General features: G+C 34.3%; 3 protein-coding genes and 1 non-coding gene across 8 annotated transcripts; 3 read left to right on the forward strand and 1 right to left on the reverse strand.

Annotated features, from left to right (window-relative positions):
• The first annotated feature begins 1,196 nt into the window (after positions 1 to 1,196).
• On the forward strand, positions 1,197 to 7,005 carry LOC117989105 (UDP-glycosyltransferase UGT5-like). Of its 5 annotated transcripts, none has more exons than XM_069503486.1 (5): positions 1,197 to 1,335; positions 1,920 to 2,157; positions 3,094 to 3,692; positions 4,356 to 4,578; positions 5,378 to 7,005. In XM_069503486.1, exons 1-5 carry the CDS (start codon positions 1,228 to 1,230, stop codon positions 5,884 to 5,886), a joined length of 1,677 nt encoding a protein of 558 aa, XP_069359587.1. In that variant the 5' UTR covers positions 1,197 to 1,227; the 3' UTR covers positions 5,887 to 7,005. The 5 variants fall into 5 exon arrangements, with proteins under 5 accessions (XP_069359587.1, XP_034832304.1, XP_069359588.1 ...); XM_034976413.2 differs by lacking the exon at positions 1,197 to 1,335 and adding an exon at positions 1,357 to 1,496; XM_069503487.1 differs by lacking the exon at positions 1,197 to 1,335 and adding an exon at positions 1,558 to 1,711.
• Positions 7,006 to 7,171: 166 nt separating this feature from the next.
• LOC117989104 (UDP-glycosyltransferase UGT5-like) lies at positions 7,172 to 12,105 on the forward strand. The gene is made up of 5 exons (XM_034976412.2): positions 7,172 to 7,366; positions 8,573 to 8,807; positions 8,890 to 9,488; positions 9,845 to 10,067; positions 10,239 to 12,105. Exons 1-5 carry the CDS (start codon positions 7,343 to 7,345, stop codon positions 10,748 to 10,750), a joined length of 1,593 nt encoding a protein of 530 aa, XP_034832303.1. The 5' UTR covers positions 7,172 to 7,342; the 3' UTR covers positions 10,751 to 12,105.
• Positions 12,106 to 16,447: 4,342 nt separating this feature from the next.
• Positions 16,448 to 18,085, forward strand: LOC117988872 (glutaryl-CoA dehydrogenase, mitochondrial). Its single transcript, XM_034976139.2, has one exon. It carries the CDS (start codon positions 16,720 to 16,722, stop codon positions 17,995 to 17,997), a length of 1,278 nt encoding a protein of 425 aa, XP_034832030.1. The 5' UTR covers positions 16,448 to 16,719; the 3' UTR covers positions 17,998 to 18,085.
• A 150-nt stretch (positions 18,086 to 18,235) lies between these two features.
• TRNAA-AGC (transfer RNA alanine (anticodon AGC)) lies at positions 18,236 to 18,308 on the reverse strand. The gene has a single exon. It is a non-coding gene; the product is annotated as a tRNA-Ala (tRNA).
• Positions 18,309 to 18,908: the final 600 nt, after the last annotated feature.

The raw sequence follows: 18,908 nt of genomic DNA on the forward strand, positions 1-18,908 counted from the left end.
TTGTACCCTGCCATGCGAGGAGTAACCAAAGAATTTGTATATACTACTTGAGAAACATCTGTCGGATGGCTATGACACTACCACAGATACTATGTGCTGAGATAACACGAAGCAAGTCCACTGTAGGTACAGTGTAAACAATATGTTTCTGATTTTAAAATAATTTAATAACTTATACATAGATGGCGCTTCTTTTATTTTAATTAACATTACGTTTGTAGTTTGCTAAAAGCTTAGTTAATGAAAAAGCTAGATACCATTGACTTGTGTTACTTCATATGGACAGGGCTATTGAACAAACAAAATGGCACCGATTCAGTGGTGCTCTAGCACCAATGCAACCTCAGTGACGTCTGGATTTCAAACTTAGGTATATATATATAAACTTACGGTCTACTTACTATTACTGGTTTCAGTAATTTGTTATTTTGCTCTGTTATTACTGGTTTCAATAATGCCCTATTATTATGAATGTGTAAAGAGGTAAGTAGGTACAGTTAAATCTTAGAAATACTGGAGTTAAATGTTATTACATAAACGTCAACTTGTACGGTAATAATAGCATACGAGACTCATGTGATAATAGCACACGATAATAGTGCCTATTAAGGAGGCTGTTCTCAATTCGGCCCGTTTTTTTTCTATTTTTAGACTCAGTTTGTTGATGAATTTTGCTAAAGTTTTTGTGGGAGCACTGTTAGATTAGATATTTACCTAGCAACAGTTTTGTATTTGTTGGAGTTGGAATCCAAATTTTTATGGGACAATTGTCGCAAGATTTTTCTATCGGTTGAAAAAAATAATTCGCTCAGTTGTTCAGAAATCTCGGAGATTTCTGTGTACATAGGTAGAAAAACACACTTCCTCCTTTTTTGAAAGTCAGTAAAAAAGTATCCTATGTTACTCCTTGGTTAATCTTCTACTTGTCTGTGAAAGTCCCGTCAAAATAGGTTCAGCCGTTCCGAAGATTAGCCCGTTCAAACAGACAACAGACAGACAAAATTATTTAAAACGTGTGCGTTGGTGGTACCTACAGTTCAAATAACCATACGTGCTTAATAAGGGATAGTTGTTTCGAAATTACAGACAGACACTTCAATTTTATTATTAGTATAGATAGATGTTATGTTTTTTAGATGGCTAGTAGTCTTATAAGACCAATATCTCATGTCTACAACGTTAGAAGCACACGAGTTATCTACTCGTGTGGTTAGAGTACAAGCTACGATGTTTTCTAAAATGGCTGAAATCATTCTAAATTTAAATTATTTAACTCGTTATTTAACAGCGAGTCACGTGTTAGATTCGTATCATAAACGTGTTAGTAAAAAAAATGTGTGAGTGTCATGAGTGGGAATGACCCGTGCCCTCAACGTCTTGACTATTCTGTTCTTACTAATTTTTTTATCTACGTTTATTGTGAGTTGCGAAGCTGAAGTGGCACTGTGTAGGACACATAGTCCGAAACACCGATCGATAGTCCGATTGATACAATGGTGCGTGGTAGTTTAAAAGTGTTATTTAAAACAAAGTGTTAGGGATTGGTGATTTATAAAATTGTGTATTCGAATAATAAATCTATTTTGTTAATTTCTTTAAACTTTAAAGTATTTTAATACATAATTAAGTTTACACAAAATGTGCTAGAGAAATATTTTGCTATAAGAATTAAAAGGCGTTAAAGATGATCAAATTGTCTAATCAATATTTTGTTGGTATGCTGGTTGATCTTATAAAAGTTTGAGCGAATCAATCAACAAAGTACCCAACCAACGCGTATCTTGTTAATTAATTCATATTGTGAATATATGCCGATTTTATTTTCCATAAACCCAATGTGATTGAAATCAGGAAATATTTTGGGATCATTGAATCTTAGAATCTAAACACGTGTAACCAAAGTGTTTTTCTTTTTCTAGTTTGGCCTCAAAGCAGTATTCATTTTGATATTTTTGGAGCACTGCACTGATGCAGCTAACATCCTTTATGTGACGCCATTTACATCAACGTCCCATAATATGTTACTATCACCGATCGGTCTGGAGCTAGCTCGCAGAGGACATAATGTTACTGTTATCACATCTCACAGAGAAAAAAATCCACCGCCTAATTACCATCAAGTCATGGTGGATGATATAAAAATTTGGGAACTAACGGGTGAGCTCAAAATATTTATTTTGCGTTATTTCGTGTATTTAAGTATATTAAAGTGAAAACTTCTTTAGGCGCGTTGGGCAATTTTGAGATCGGTATAAACTTCAAGGCGCGTCACCGACATGCTAATGTGCCGATAGATATAAAAACTAAAATAATCTAAATGATTTTAATTTACAAATTGAGAAATTATAATTCTTGATACTTAGGTATCTACTACAATTAATTTGAAAGTCCTAAAAAAAAATTGTATATCATTGTTTTAAGTTTTCATTTCTGTCGGCGGTCCTCATGGACGGCAAATTTTTAATTATCCGTTTTTTTTATTTTTTTTTATTGAGTGAGTTGAGTTGAGTTGAGTGATAGTTTAGAGCCTCGATAGCTCAGCGGTTAAAGGAGCGGACTGAAAACCGAAAGGTCGCCGGTTCAAATCCCACCCGTTGCACTATTGTCGTACCTACTCCTGGCACAAGCTTTACGCTTAATTGGAGGGGAAAGGTAAATATTAGTCAGTAATTAACTTGGCTAATATTCTTAAAAAAAAAAAACTTATTTTTATCTTAAGACTAAAGCTAGGTATACCAAAATCCATATCCATACTAATACATACCTAAGTATTATAAATACAAAGTTTATCTTGGAAAATCAAACGTTTTTTGCGGGATTTTTACAAAACCTAAACCATAAACTGATATGTTATAAACGTAATTCGTTTTTGTGTTTTACAAGATAAGTTTATTACTTAGTAATAAAAAAAAAATTAAAACCGACTTAAAATTTATGGTGGAATAAAGAAACTCTCTTAAATTACAACTACATATTATATACACTAACCCTGAAAACTTTGCACTCCTTTCTTTACGCAGTCACTTTTTGCAAATAATTAATTTACTGGCTGCCCAGTGCCACCATCCTAATGTTGACATATTTTCATTTCAGGTGGTGAAAGGCCTAACGTTTTTACCATGACTGACATATCTGCAGAAGAAATGCACCACAAGATTTTATGGGGAGCAGGTCTAGCTTTCACAGAAGTAGTTTTTAATTCAACTGAAGTCAGAATTTTTTTAAGAAAAGACAACGCTTTTGACTTGGTTATTTGTGAACAATTCTTTCAGGAAGCTTTATACATGCTATCTTTTAAATATAATGCACCTTTAGCATTAGTTACGACTTTTGGAAACTGCATGCGACACAATATAGTGGTGCGAAATCCTTTACAACTTGCTACCGTTATTCCTGAGTTTCTTGACGTGAAAGAACCTGGAAGCTTTTGGGGAAGATTGAGAAGTTTATATTTTACTTCGTACGAGTATATATATTGGAGGTTTATATATCTCACGAAACAGGAACAGCTATTGCAAAAATATATGACGGATTTGCCTAAAGAGAGACCGAGTTTATATAAGTTACAACAGAACTGTTCTTTGATGCTTATAAACAGTCACTTCAGTTTTGACCCTCCCGCTGCTCTTTTACCAAACATAGTGGAGGTTGGAGGACTTCACCTTTCGCGTAGTAATTCAACACTACCAAAGGTAAGCAAGACGTTATTAGCACAAATTGTCAGAAGTTTCTTATTGATACACTAGCTTATGCCCGCGACTTCTTCCGCGTGGACTACTCAAATTTCGAACCCCTATTTTACCCCTTTAAGGATTGAATTTTCTTATCGGATGTCTAAGTCATAATAGCTATATGAATGCCAAATTTCAGACCGATCCGTCCAGTAGTTTGAGCTTTTGAGCTGTGCGTTGATAGATCAGTCAGTCACCTTTTCGTTTTATATATTTAGATATTTAAATATCTATACTATTATATAGAGAGGTAATGTCGTTAAGTTTGTTTGTAGGGGGTAATCTTTGGAACTACTGAACCGATTTTAAAAAATCTTTCACCAGTAGAAAGCTACATTATTCCTGAGTGACATAGGTTATACGGGATCTTTAAAAACCTAAATCTACGCGGGCGAAGCCGCGGGGATCAGCTAATTTTAAATAAAAATGTGATTTATTTGTTGATCTCTCAATAATAATAATAATTATTAACATTATGCACGACTGACAGATAATATATAAGTCATTATTATACTCATAGCGGACTTATCAAATAATTTTAACATGTTAACCTTCAGGTACCTATAGAGTGTAGTAGAAAGTGATATTTAACTTATGAAAATAAAATTGGATCTTGTGTTTCAGAACCTACAAAAACTTATGGATGAGTCAATTCATGGGGTTGTGTACATGAATTTCGGTACCAACGTTAGGAGTGCAGAACTTCCAGAAGACAAAAAGAATGCGTTCTTAAACGTGTTTAGAAAACTAAAACAGACTATCATCTGGAAATGGGAGGATGATACGCTAGAAAACAAACCTAATAATTTAGTGACACAGAAATGGTTACCACAAAAGGAAATTCTTGGTAAACATTTCAGTTTTAGATACCTATATAAAAAGCAGGTTATTGATTAAGCGATGATAGCTTAATTGAAACGGTGACAGCCTAGACATCGGCTTCCTATTCGAAGGGTCCAGGATTTGATTCCGCACATAGATGTCTAACTTTTCGGAGTTATATGCTTTTTAAGCAATTCGATATCACTTGCTTTAACAGTGAAGGAAATCATTACACAGTAGGACAGTTATCCATTGTGTTCATCAAATAAATGGTGTATGAAGGCTACCAATACGCACTTGGCCAAGCGTAGTGGACTATGTTTTTATAATTCTGTAGTAAGCCGGTGATGGGTTGTCAATGATGATAATGATAATGATCGATTATTTATTGATCTTCCTTCTATATTTTATGGATATTTTATATTTTCTTCAGAGCTTAGTGAAAATTAAGAAAACTACCTACAATAATATAAATATACAAAAGGAACAGGTGACTGATTGGCTGACTGATCTATCAACGTACAGCACAAAACACTGAACACATCGAGCTGAAATTTGGCATTTATTTGGCAAATAGAATTTGGCAGATAGATATGACGTAGATATCCGCTAAGGAAGGATTTCTGAAAATTCAACCCTTTCAAGGGCGTAAAATAGTGGTTTGAAATTGTGTAGTCCACGCGGACGAATAGTCGCGGGCATAAGCTATTTGTTGGCAAAAGGGAATTCTGAAAACTGATTTTGCTTTCCAATTAACTTCTATTTCCATTTTTACTTCTATAGAAAAGAAGATTTAAGTTCGTAAAAAATAGTTTCATTTTCAGCTCACCCCAACGTCAAGGTATTTATATCTCACGGAGGGTTAATAGGAACTCAAGAAGCAGTATTTAATGGAGTACCTCTCATTGGTGTGCCAATATATTGCGATCAGTATAACAATTTACTGATGGCTGAAGAAGCAGGCTTTGGAAAAATATTACAGTATCACGACATCAGTGAAGAAACTATCGAGAAGATTCTTACTGATGTGATCAATGATGAAAAGTATGCTAAAACGGCAAAAGAGGTTTCGCGTAGATTTAAAGATAGACCTATGCCAGCCTTGGATACCGCCATGTATTGGTTGGAGTACGTTATAAGAAACAAAGGAGCAGAATTTATAAAAAATCCTGCAAAAAACATGAGTTGGATTGCATACGCCATGATGGATGTGTATGCATTCATACTTGTATTACTTATAGCAGCTTTATTAATCACTGTCAAATTAGTTAGTGTTCTTAGAAACACTTTGTCTTTGTATCAGTTTCATGATATCAAAGTTAAGAAGTTGTAATAAATGGACTTACTCTTAATATAGTTTTATAATATAAATGCAAACTAAAAGATGTCGCATGCATTCACAGGTACCTACGTAAAACATTACTCACTTTTCTTCTTGCTGAGAGCAATAACGCAAGAAGTTCGCTTCACTATTATTTATTGTAAAGTTATGTTAAAAATACTGATGCCCAATAAAAATGAAATGATTTGGTTTCTTTATAATATTTGTATAATTTTAGTATTTGTTGTTCAATTACAGGAAATAACCGAAAGTATACACACGTTTAAATTTCTAATATGTAGCCGTTTTTGACATAGCACTAAAATTTTGTGTCTTTAAATGTGAAAGTCATGTTCCGTTCCTTTTTTAGCATTAGTAAAAAGAAAAGGATGCAGATACTCTAAATTTAGTTTAGAGAGAGACTAGAGAATCGGGGCCAGTATTCAATTTAATCTCCACTTTAAAGCCCCCCATTTTGTATGGGAGCCCCCCTGAAATAAAGCTTTTCATATTTTTGTATGTAATATTTGGCTGAAGGCCATCAGTTTACATATTGTGTCGAAATTTGTAGTAATTAAGTTCAGTAATTCAGAAGTTATAAGGCTGTGACGGACGGACAAACGGACAAGTGTAATTTCACTCAAGTAGACTCAGTGACCTCGCTTCGCTTGGTCAATAAATATACTGCAACATTAAAATATACTTGTACCAAGCTACCGAAACACAATTTTGCGATAATATTTCAGTGTTAAGTCGATCGTAGTTGGGTTTTAATTATTTTCAACTTTATCTTATTGGGTAGGATGACAGGTCGGGGGCCGGGGCTGATATATTTTGACCTAAATAGCTTACTGCCGAATGCCGATATTATACCTAACAATAGTGCTTACTCCCTAATAATTGTCATTGGAAAAGTATAGTTAAAGTAGACTAGATGTTGCTAGTGACTTCGTCCGCGTGGATGCTATCTAATCAATATGATGTAAATAATGATCATGATTATGGATGATACCTAATCAACAAAATTAGATATTATATTTTTTATTGTTTCTACCTTTTTTATGTGTACTAGTTTTAAGGAGTCTTTGTCTTGTACAACATTTGTGAATAAATAAATATATTATTATTATATATTATTATATATATTATATTATGATGCTTACCTTATTATTACGTACTTTTTCTACTAACACGATTGTCTAGTTTTTTGGAGAAAATTCATAATGAAAAAGCTGCCATACAATAAATAGGTATGTATGAAGTTCAACTATTAGATACAGATCATGGCCATGAAGTTCGCCATGTTATTCATTTCGAATGATACTGCGAGCGCTGACAGCCTCGTAGCATGTTATCTACTGCGCATCACTAATGATTACTATTTTATTTAAGTAAATAATCAAAATTGAGCTGCATGATATCATATTCAAAAAGTTACTAACCATAACCTGTGAGTGTTATCACAAAAATGTGCCTACAACTGTTTAAAATGGTGAGTAATATTTTATTAATTTTCTGGTTATAAACATAAGTACATTATAAACGTATACGAGGTAATAGGTACGCTAGTGCAGAACCATTGTCATTTACCCTCAATGACCTCTATGTACCCAGTACCTACCTAATTTATTTTACTACCACTACTTTAGTTCAATTCTCCTAATAAATATCTAAGGATTGTTTAACCTTATAAAAAGCAGTAGGTACCTACTGTACCTGTCTACTTGTTCTCTTGGGAAAATACTTAATTTAATTTTACTTTTATTTTTATTTTTGTTGGAAAACCAACAGGTTAATTAAACTAAGTAACAGCTAATATGAGGTTTTCACAGTTAGATACAAAATTAGAAAGAAGAACACAGTGACAAGCAAACTAAGTATAACTAGATATAACGTTATGCTGGCAAACAACTTAGAATTTGGCTTACAGTTACAATAACATTGCCATAAAATAACTAAATTAACTAAAATTATTTAAAGGTCGACCTAGGAAGCGTTTTTTTTGACATAGAAAGATTTTTTATACAAATAAACTTTTACAAGTACTTTTGAATCGTCAAATCTACCTACCATATGCCTACCATTAATTTAGAATATGCCTTTCCTACCGAGAAGAGCCATAAACTCAGCGGTTGTTCTTTTAGATTCGATTGATCGATTTACAATAAGTATTAGGTGTGTCATTCCATGTATATAAAAGTAATTGCAGTCTCACGTCTATATTTTACTTATCTTATTATTTTCTTAGATACGTAACAGAATATTATGTAACGTACCTAACCTACAAGACGTTTATTTAAAAATTGTTTTTATTGGACTGAATAATGTACTTGTTCTAGATTTTTTTTTTATTTTGTTCAATTGACTTGGGAATGGCTTTATGTTATGTTTATATTATACGTTTTTTTACAATATCATCCATTTCATTCAGTAGGTATTTATTTTTAAACCTCGTTAAAATGGCTTGATGAAATCCTACTCTGGCATATTCTTTTAAAATTATTTGACTACTAGTTGATGATGCCCGTGACTTCATTCGCGTGTATAACGGTTTCTTAAAAATGTCCGGGATAAAAGTAGGATTCAAAAAGAATTTTGTAAAAGTTTATTTGAACATGATTTATTTTCACTGAAAAATACTCTTTGTGTATAAAGGCGTGTAAAATTATTACTAACCTAGGTACTGTTTTCATTACAGATCGGGGTCGCTTTAATGGTATTGACCTTATTGACAAATCTTGTTGAATCAGCAAATATTTTATACGTTATGCCTTTTTCGGCTGCGTCCCACTATATATTTTTAAGGTCAATCGGATTAGAATTGGCTCATAGAGGACACAATGTGACAGTTATAACGACACACTTAGAAAAAAATCCGCTGCCTAACTACCATCAGGTGAAAGTGATTGATAAAATAATATGGGATCTAATTGGTAAGCATATTTCCGAAACAAGCTAGTTAACTAGACTTAAATATAACAAAGGTTTATTAATGATTCAAGTAACTTTTTATAGAGGGTGGGGCACCAGACATCTTGGAAATGGCTGATTTATCTGCAGAAGAATTTCATAAAAGAATACTTTGGCCGGGTGGCATTGCTTTCACAGAGGTTGCACTAAATTCACCAGAAGTCAAAGAGTTTTTAAAGAAAGACAACACATTTGATTTAGTTCTATGTGAACAATTTTTCCAAGAATCCATGTTTGCACTATCAGTCAAGTATAATGCACCCTTAGCAATAATTACCACATTTGGAAACTGCATGAGGCACAATATTATAACACGCAACCCCCTTCAACTAGCCACAGTTTTGTCCGAATATTTGGATGTAAATAATCCTGAAAGTTTTTGGGGCAGACTGAGGAACTTCTATTTTACCACTTACGAATATTTTTGGTGGAGATATTGGTATCTGGACAAACAAGAGGAGCTTGTTAAAAAATATTTGCCAGAGCTTGCTGGTAAAATTCCGAGCTTATATGATTTGCAAAAGGAGGCTTCCCTAATGTTGATCAACAGCCACTTCAGTTACAATACTCCTTATGCATTGTTGCCAAACATTGTTGAAATTGGTGGAGCTCATCTTTCAAGAAGTAATGCCAGTCTCCCAAAAGTAAGATTACCTATTTTATTTCATACTAGAGGATGCCCGCGACTTCGTCCGCGTGGATTTAGGTTCAAAATCCCGTGGGAGCTCTTTAATTTTCTGGGATAAAAAGCCTATCTCCTTCCCCGGGATGTAAGGTAACTCTGTACCAAATTTCATCAACATCTGTTGGGCCGTGAAAAGCTAGCAGACAGACAGACAGACAAATAGGCAGACGAACAGACAGACACACTTTCGTATTTAGAATATTAGTAAGGATTGTAAATATATAATATTGTAAAAGCTGGCCTAGACTACACTGCCAATAAGATCCAGTTAGTACTATAACTAAAGTCATGATTTTATTTCCCATTTGATTTCAGGATCTCCAAAAGCTGTTAGATGAATCTAAGCACGGATTGGTGTATGTTAGCTTTGGCTCCAACATCAAAAGTACTGAACTGCCAGAAGAGAAGAAGAAAGCGTTTTTAAATGTTTTCAAGCGGCTGAAACAGACTGTTTTGTGGAAATGGGAAGAAGATGAATTAGAAGGAAAACCAAAAAATTTGGTTATTCGTAAATGGTTCCCTCAAAAAGAAATTCTTGGTAAGTACTTAAGTATTGTAAGATAGGCAATTTATGATATGTGGCCCTTTAAATAAAATTACAAATCAGAATCAGCATTTCAGAATTGTTAAAGATTACAAAGAACAATTTCTAGCGCACTTATACTACTGATCCAAAAAATTTGCTAATTCGTTTATAATTATTTTACAGCTCATCCTAACGTCAAAGTGTTTATTGCACACGGAGGCTTAATAGGTATGCAGGAAGCAATATTTAATGGAGTACCTGTTGTTGGTATCCCTATATACGCCGATCAATACAATAATTTACTTTATTCTCAAAAAGCAGGTGTGGGAAAAATACTGCCCTACCATGATATAAATGAAAATACGGTAGGCACAATGTTAAGTGATGTCTTAAACAATGATTCTTACTTGAAAAAAGCTAAGGAACTGCAAAAGAGATGGCAGGATAGGCCAATGAGTCCAATAGATACTGCAATGTTCTGGTTGGAGTATGTTATTAGAAATAAAGGTGTCGAATACATGAAGAACCCAGCGAGAAATATGAGTTGGTTTGCATACAATATGATGGACGTCTATGCTTTTATATTAGCTATATTTGTAATGGCTGTAGTGATTATTGTAAAAGTTATAAGCACTGTCATAACTGTCTTATCTGGTCCTAAGGTGAAAGTATCCACTAGAAAAAAACGATCCTGATGTGTTTTAGATAAACATGCATAAGTAGATAATATAATAATAATAATAATAGTTATTTTTATGTATGTAAGTATATTATAACTCTTTTGGCTTTTATATGTATCTATTTTGTACACGGGCGTGAGAGCAAATAGTATATGATAATAATAGTAATAATAATAAAAATATAATAGTAATAATATAAGCTAAGAGGTTATTGATTGGCTTGCGGCTTTTAGTAGATACTAAAAAAGGTTTGATAAAGTAGTTCTTAAGGTATATTATTATTACACACTTATTCTAAACTATAAAATATTGATTGAAATTAGTCAATAATAAATCAATAGGTACATGCCCAACGCTCATCTTCAATTAATATATCCTTACATTTAAATTTGTGTGTTTAATCAATTTTTAAAATACATAAATTGAATAGAATTTGATAATAACGGAGCTTTGAATATTTATGTTAGAACAAGAAAAGCATCCCTGACATAATTTACTCTATTGTTATACAAATCGATGCGATTGTTTTTTAAATTTCTCGTAACACGCTTCATTGTTTGAATTTCGCTCGAACGAAATTTGACAAAGTTTAACGCAATGGGTTCAATTGAAATTTGTTTTAACATTAATTTTGTTGGGACTTTTGTGAGTTGAAAGTTCTTTGTAACTCGAAATTAGTGTCGAGACCTGTAACGAAGAAAACCCATTTGGAACAACTTCTGTTATTAACGTTACAGACACATTGGGAGTTGGGACTGATGTATGTGAGTTAAATTATCTTGAGTGACAGAATTATATCTCATCAGAAAACTTTACCGCAGAGATGACTAGAATAGAATATAAAGTTTTTATTAAATAAACATGTGCTTTTAAATGAATTTTCCACTAGTTTGAAATGTTCTTCCTAACAAGAAGAGTATATTCAAGAAAATTCAATATTTTTTTATTTCATTTATGCTGTCTTATTTCTCTTATGACCTATCAAGGTTCTACTAAGTATTGTTACAAAAGCAAGTTCTGCTGTGAAAAGCTGGCAAGAAACTCATCAGTTCTTTTCCGAATCTGCAAAATGTTACAACTCACCAGGAACATGATCATCTGTTTTGTAATAGTGATATTTTTAAGTTAATAATATTAGTTAGCTCTTGACTGCGATCTCAAGTGGCGATCAAAAATGATAATATTGTAGTCTAAAATAGTAGTGGGCTAACTTGGAAGGGGTAGATAGTAGATATTATGGCAGTTTTTAACAAACCCTTCCTCTAATATTATTCAACATTAAGTTTACCATTGTAAAGAGATGTAAATTATACTATGCAGAAGTGACTTGTGCATATGTAAATAAATAAATTATTTATCAAAATAAAGAATTTATTTACTTATTTTAGAGATTATTTGCTTTCCAAGACTATATGCATAAACTTACATGTAAGGTGCTAAGATTAACGTATTTCAGGGGTCTCAAACTACACGACTATTCCATTTACGTTGCGGAGGAATTCACGGTAATGTTCTAATTTGGGAATGTCAATTCAACTTGTGATTTTATCGCAGAACACTATAAGTACTCTCTAATTTTATAATATGCACTTTGCTCAGTCAGACGTTTTATTTATACTAAATATTTAATTTCTTAGACGTCGCTACATTTACAGCTAATGGAAGTCTACATTAATTTACAGTTCAGTTGGTTTAGCCAAAGAAGAGTAGGTACTGTATTTATTTACATTTACAACACAAAATAATAAAATATCGATATTCGGAGATTAATGTCCTATTGTGATTGTTTTGTATCATATTTCAATCAGCCGCGAATAAGGTTCAGAGCACATTGCGGAGTTGAAGCGTAGCAAATTGTCCGTTCTAAAATTTTATAAAGTAAAACTGAACTTTAATATCTACTGAAAAATGTAGGTACAAATTGTTGTAAAGCAAATTAAATAACACGAGGTGACGCGAGCAACGAAGTACGTGTAATTAACAAGATCAAGAATGAGAAAAAATTATTTCATCATAAGCACGGACAGTTTATTTAAGAAAACCTACCATTTGCGCTGGGAAAAGCTATATCACAGGTACAAAAATGCTTACGCTTAAAGTACTATTTACGTATTTAGTAAACTCACTTACAGTAATTAAAAATTAAATAAAACAACGGAAAGGTTCGGTTCTCAATCCGCTCCTAGCTATCGTGGTAGACTTTGGCAAAACCCACCATGGGTTGATTATGATGATGTTGATGACTAGTGTGTGTGACCAGGCTGTGACTTGTGTTTATTAATTACTAACTTATGGTCGCGACTTCGTCCGCCTGAACTAGACAATTTTCAAACCCCTATATTACCCCCTCAGGGGTTGAATTTTCAAAAATCTTTTCTTAGCGGAAGTCTACGTCCCGTAGTTTGAGCTGTGCGTTGATATATCAGTCAGTCAATCAGTCAGTCATCTTTTCCTTTCATATATTTAGATTTTTAATCGGGTAGTTACAGAGCATTGCAATATCTAATGCTATATGAAGTAAGGTAATTACTTAGAAAATAATTTAAGCCTTAAGCTAAAGCTTAAGGTAGGTATTTAGTTAGGTACTTACTTAGGCATTATAACCCGAACCTAAGAAGGTACAGAATAAATTGTCCAACTTTTGCATGAGAAAAATGGCCGCTGAACAAAATATATGCTAATGTAGAATTAGCATAATATGAGTGGAAAAATCACTGGGCCATTAAAGTGTGTCGTAGCTTGTGAAAGGGTGGAGTAGGTGGATACTAAGGGCAGTTTAACAAGTAGCTAAGGTGCCATTAAGGTCTAAGACCTCACCGTTCTCAAGCGTCGTTTGTCATGCAAATAGAGAGTGAATAATTTATAGAAGACTCAGCCTCTATATTATGATTTTCGTAGCTGAATATCCTTTGGTAAGTGGCTGACTATTATAGTAGGAAATTCTTGTAAAATGTAGGTATGTCGATTTCTCGTGATTGTACAAAGAGCATTTATGGATTAAAGAAATGAACTCAGAGCTTTTATGAGCTTTTATCTCATAATAATTGTAAAGTAACGGCTAATTATGGTTACTCTAATATTCTGAATATTGTGTACTGGTTTGGTAAAAAAAACATGATGCTTAATAAGTGTACCTACTAACCTAACCAAAATGGTTAGTAACCAAGCCGTTTTTTACTAATGTGTCAAATATCGAATGTTAAAATTTTAAAAACCGGCTTCGCATGTATATTAAAATCATTGTTTAAATATTATTGGTATTAATTGTCACCACAAATAAACATTACCATGATAAATGATTTTTTACTTTATAATTTTTAAGTATATTACAATGCAAAGCGCATTTACTTTTCTTGATTTAGAAAAAGATAAAATATTTTCTACTATATTTCAGTTGTAAACGCGCGACATAAATTTTTCAGAATAAAGGATCATGCATCCGTAAAAATGGGGCTTCGTATGTGCACAACTGAGAAACGTTAGTCACGGATTACACCACCGTTTTCCAAAATAAAAAAACCACGAACATATGCTTACAATGAGAAAATGGCGCGCCTTGTTCGCATTCATAATGCCGCGGGTTTTGCTTTGGACATAAATAAGAGGACCCTGTCCACAGGCTGCACGTTATCCGGCTCAATTTTTTGCTGTATTGCCGTACATTTTTTTCGTGTCATGGTTTTGGTATAGAATTTCGTTTAGTTCGCTCTATTTTAACGGTGTTGGCCAATGATATTATAAAAACATAGATATAAAATAATGTATAGACATATATTACTATGTTACGTTTTTTATATGGTGTTTACAGTTTGAAATGTGCGCTTGCTGGTCGGTATAACAGAAGGTACAAAACGCATGAGATAAGAGATAGTGCTCTACAAATGTTGGCTCACCCCAGCCAGACAGTGCCCGTGTGGTATGGGAAGGAAAGGAGCCAGAGACTTAGGCTGAGATCAGATGAGATTGCTCAGAGTTAAGATTGAGTTAAAACGAGACAAATTTATGTGTGAGATATAGCTCTGTCTAAGTCAGAGTGAGCTCTATAGATCTCAGTGGCTGCTTATCTCGCGTTCATATACCCGAACGAGAAGTATGGCGTGCGGCATGCGAGCTGTGATGCGAGTATCACAGCCATAGCTGCCACATCTCTGCCTGCTACGAGTACGTCTCTGTCTCTTTTCCTCGCTACTTTCCATGCCCCACGGGCAGTGGCCGAGTCCGGGGGGGTTAGATTAATCACTTTATAAGGAATGCTATAAAGTACTAGTTGAAACATGCAATTTTAGCATAGATACACCTAGGCTAATTTTATTTCGAATAATCAAAAAGCTCCCAGGGGTTTTTAAAAGCCGTAATCAATGCGGACGAATTCGCAGGCATCATCTACTTTACAATGACAAGGAGAATTTGAGTTTCGTTGGTTTCGACTACTATCACTACTTAACATGTAATAGTAGGTAATCCTTAAGCTAGTAGGTAGGTACATACTCTTGAGCCGCTTAACGCGGGGAGGTATGGAAAGTGGAAACCCAACGCATAGGTATAAGTGCGTGACAGGTTGAGATGGCAGGCAGGGGTATGAGGCGGGGAGACCCCCGCACACTCGCACTTGTCCGCACCTGGTCAGCGCAGGGGTTGTACGGGTGTATGGGGCATCCCCACCCCAATTGCCATCTTGACCTGTCGCGTACTATACCTACTATTTATATAGATACCCTAAACAGATAGCAGCTTAAAAAGATCCACTTTAATACATTCTTTATTTGCTAAGAGAAAGTTACTCAGTAATATTTAAGTACCCGATGTTTTTATACTTGTTAATTAAAAGCGTACAATTAATGCCGAAGGGTATTTAAAGCCAGTTGTGGCATGGCAGAAATTTTTAACTGGGGAATTGCTATTTAAAATACGCCGCGAGTGTTTTCGTTGAATTTTTTACCACTCATGCTACTGGATGGATAGTTATATTATATTTTGCTTTAATAAAATGAAGATTTTTAGTTTATAATATTATAAATGCGAAAGTCTGTCTGTATGCTAGCCTTTCACGGCCCACCCGTTCAACCGATTTTGAAGAAAGGTACAGAGATAGCTTGCATCCAGCATACATAGCGTACTTTTTATCCCGGGAAATAAAAGAGTTCCCACGGGATGTTAAAAATCTAAACCCACACGGACGAAGTCGTGGGCATCAGCTATAATATTAATTTAAATTACAGAAAGTACTTATTACCGAGTTTATTATAGGTACCTAGTAATATTGAATGGTAAATAAAACATTATATTAATTGGATAGTTTTTAAAGATTTAAAATGTATCTACCTAATTTTAGGTTTAGTCAAATGTTATAAGTACTTATTAATTGATGTACTTATTACATTAGGTAGGTACCTAATTAGGTGTGTCACTAAATTCTATTATTAGTTTTTATAACTATGTAATTAATGTGTACAAAACATTGTCGCTAGTTCAATACTACTATCATCAATGATAACTGCTCAGATAGTATAGTTAAAAGTTAGCAGATAAGTTTTATTAGTCGAATGTACAAATTGCGCCTTTTAATTTGGGGCTAGCAATGAACCATTATGTTATGTGGCATCTTTGTTATGTGAGATTTGTGGGCAAGTATATGATTTTATACGTCACAAATACGTGCGTAGGAGTGCGATATTAGCAACAGTTTATTGCGTGAATGTAGCTACAGAAATGTGGAGAGCGAGAACATACTACGAGTACCTATGTCGTCGCTAGGTTGCTTGTGAGGTTATAATTATTTTGTATGGAAATATTGTTGTTATCAAAGTTAAATGACTTGTTGATTATGAGTTGTGACGCTATCTTTCGTTAAATAACAAGAACAGTGTACAAATCGTAATCTAAAACTGACATAAGTGCGGAGAATATAGTGCAAAGTTGTGTAAACAAGATAATTATTATATTAATGTTCATACCGGATCTAGTTAAGTAGAAATTTTGTAAATATGGCTGTGAATATAAATAAATTGTCTAAATTGTGGCCCGTTGTGTGTAACATTAGCAATATCAGGGCATTGTCGACCACAAGCTCATACAACGCAAAAGTAAGTTTTAACTGGGAGGACCCTTTGAATTTAGATCGTCAATTACAAGACGACGAAAAGGCAGTTCGGGACTCATTGAGAGCTTATTGTAAAGAGAAACTTATGCCAAGAGTAATAGAAGCAAATAGAAACGAAGTGTTCGATCGAGAGATTTACAAAGAAATGGGCGAGTTAGGGATCCTCGGATGTACTATTAAGGGCTACGACTGTGCGGGTGTATCATCTATTACTTACGGACTCATTACAAGGGAATTGGATGGAGTAGATTCCTCGTATAGATCGGCAATGAGTGTGCAGAGCAGCTTAGCGATGGGGGCAATATACATGTACGGTTCAGAGGAACAAAAACAAAAGTTCCTACCGAAAATGGCTAAAGGGGACTTAGTAGGATGCTTTGGATTAACCGAACCGGACTTTGGAAGCGATGCTGGGTCTTTAGTAACGCGCGCAAAGTACGATTCTAAATCAAAAACCTATACTCTCAGTGGATCTAAAACATGGATAACCAACTCGCCTATCGCTGATATTCTTATAATCTGGGCCAAAACTGAGGACGATAAAGTGAGAGGTTTTATAGTTGAGCGAGCCCAAGTTAAAAAGGGACTGGACACGCCCCGAATCAATGGTAAATTTTCTTTGAGAGCTTCAGCAACGGGCATGATATTGCTCGACGAAGTCGTTATACCGGAGGAGAATTTATTGCCTGGCGTAGTAGGTATGAAGGGGCCGTTCGGATGTCTCAATAATGCGCGATACGGAATCGCCTGGGGCGCTCTCGGTTCAGCTGAAACATGTTTGCGGATAGCTCGTGAGTACACATTAGATAGGAAACAATTTGGCAGACCACTCGCTTCGAACCAGCTGATTCAAAAGAAATTGGCTGACATGATTACAGAAATAAGCCTCGGTTTGCAAGCTTGCCTACACGTCGGACGTCTGAAAGATGAGGGACTCGTAGCTCCTGAAATGATTTCCCTTCTCAAAAGAAATAACTGCGGCAAATCTTTAGAAATTGCGAGAGTCGCACGAGATATGCTCGGCGGTAATGGAGTTTCTGATGAGTACCACGTTATTAGGCATGTTATGAACTTAGAGGCAGTTAATACTTATGAAGGTACTCACGATGTTCACGCTCTCATATTAGGGAGAGCGATTACTGGAATTCAAGCATTTTTCTAAGCAAATATATTATTTCATGTTAATAAATAAATTAAGATTTATTTAAATCTAAAAATTCTATTTTTGTAAATAAAGTTGATTAAGTATTTTCAGTTTTTATTTCATTTCTAAAAGAACCTCTATATTACATCGAAAGTTAAATTTATAATTGAAACATGACACTAGCCTTGTATTAAATAATATTTTTATCTACTACCTACCTGGTACCTAGGCTACTGATTTATTTTATAAAAAAAACTGGAGGCGCCGGGTATCGATCCCGGTACCTCTCGCATGCTAAGCGAGCGCTCTACCATCTGAGCTACGCCCCCTGATAAATAGTAAGATGAAATAGTTTTTGGTATTAAGCCGGCGACCAGAATTTATCTTTAGTAGGTACTTTGATATTTTGTACAAAAACATTTTTCTCCGGAAATAATTTTTCAATTAGGTTATACCTAGATAGATCACGTGCCGAGTGTTCGTGGCGTTTCATAATAAGTTTTACGTTATGCAATGCCAAGTACAAAGTTTAGGTAATGAAGTCCGCGTGGATTTCTATATTTTTTAATCTTATGGGAGCTCTTAGTCCGTCCGTCTTCGGGATGCAAGTCATCTTTGTGTGAAATACTTATGGGAGTCAAACTCGATTAAGTGGGTGGGCCGTAAAAAAGTAAAAAAAAAAAACAAGAAACAGACATACTTTCGAATTAATAGTAATATTAGTATGAATTATAATAATATTACTTAGTATAGTTTATTCATATTTCAAGAAAAGCGTAGGTAACAAACAAATATAAATATTTCTTTTCAGACAAATTGCTATTCGCTTCGCGATCACGACCTAACTCGTATTTAAGAGGTAATCGTATTTCTTAAACGTAGGTAGGTATCTATAATGTTTAGGAGGGTCTTAAACAAGGAAAATATTC

This window comes from Maniola hyperantus, chromosome 15, assembly GCF_902806685.2.
Source record: "Maniola hyperantus chromosome 15, iAphHyp1.2, whole genome shotgun sequence".
Classification (NCBI taxonomy): Eukaryota; Metazoa; Arthropoda; class Insecta; order Lepidoptera; family Nymphalidae; genus Maniola; species Maniola hyperantus.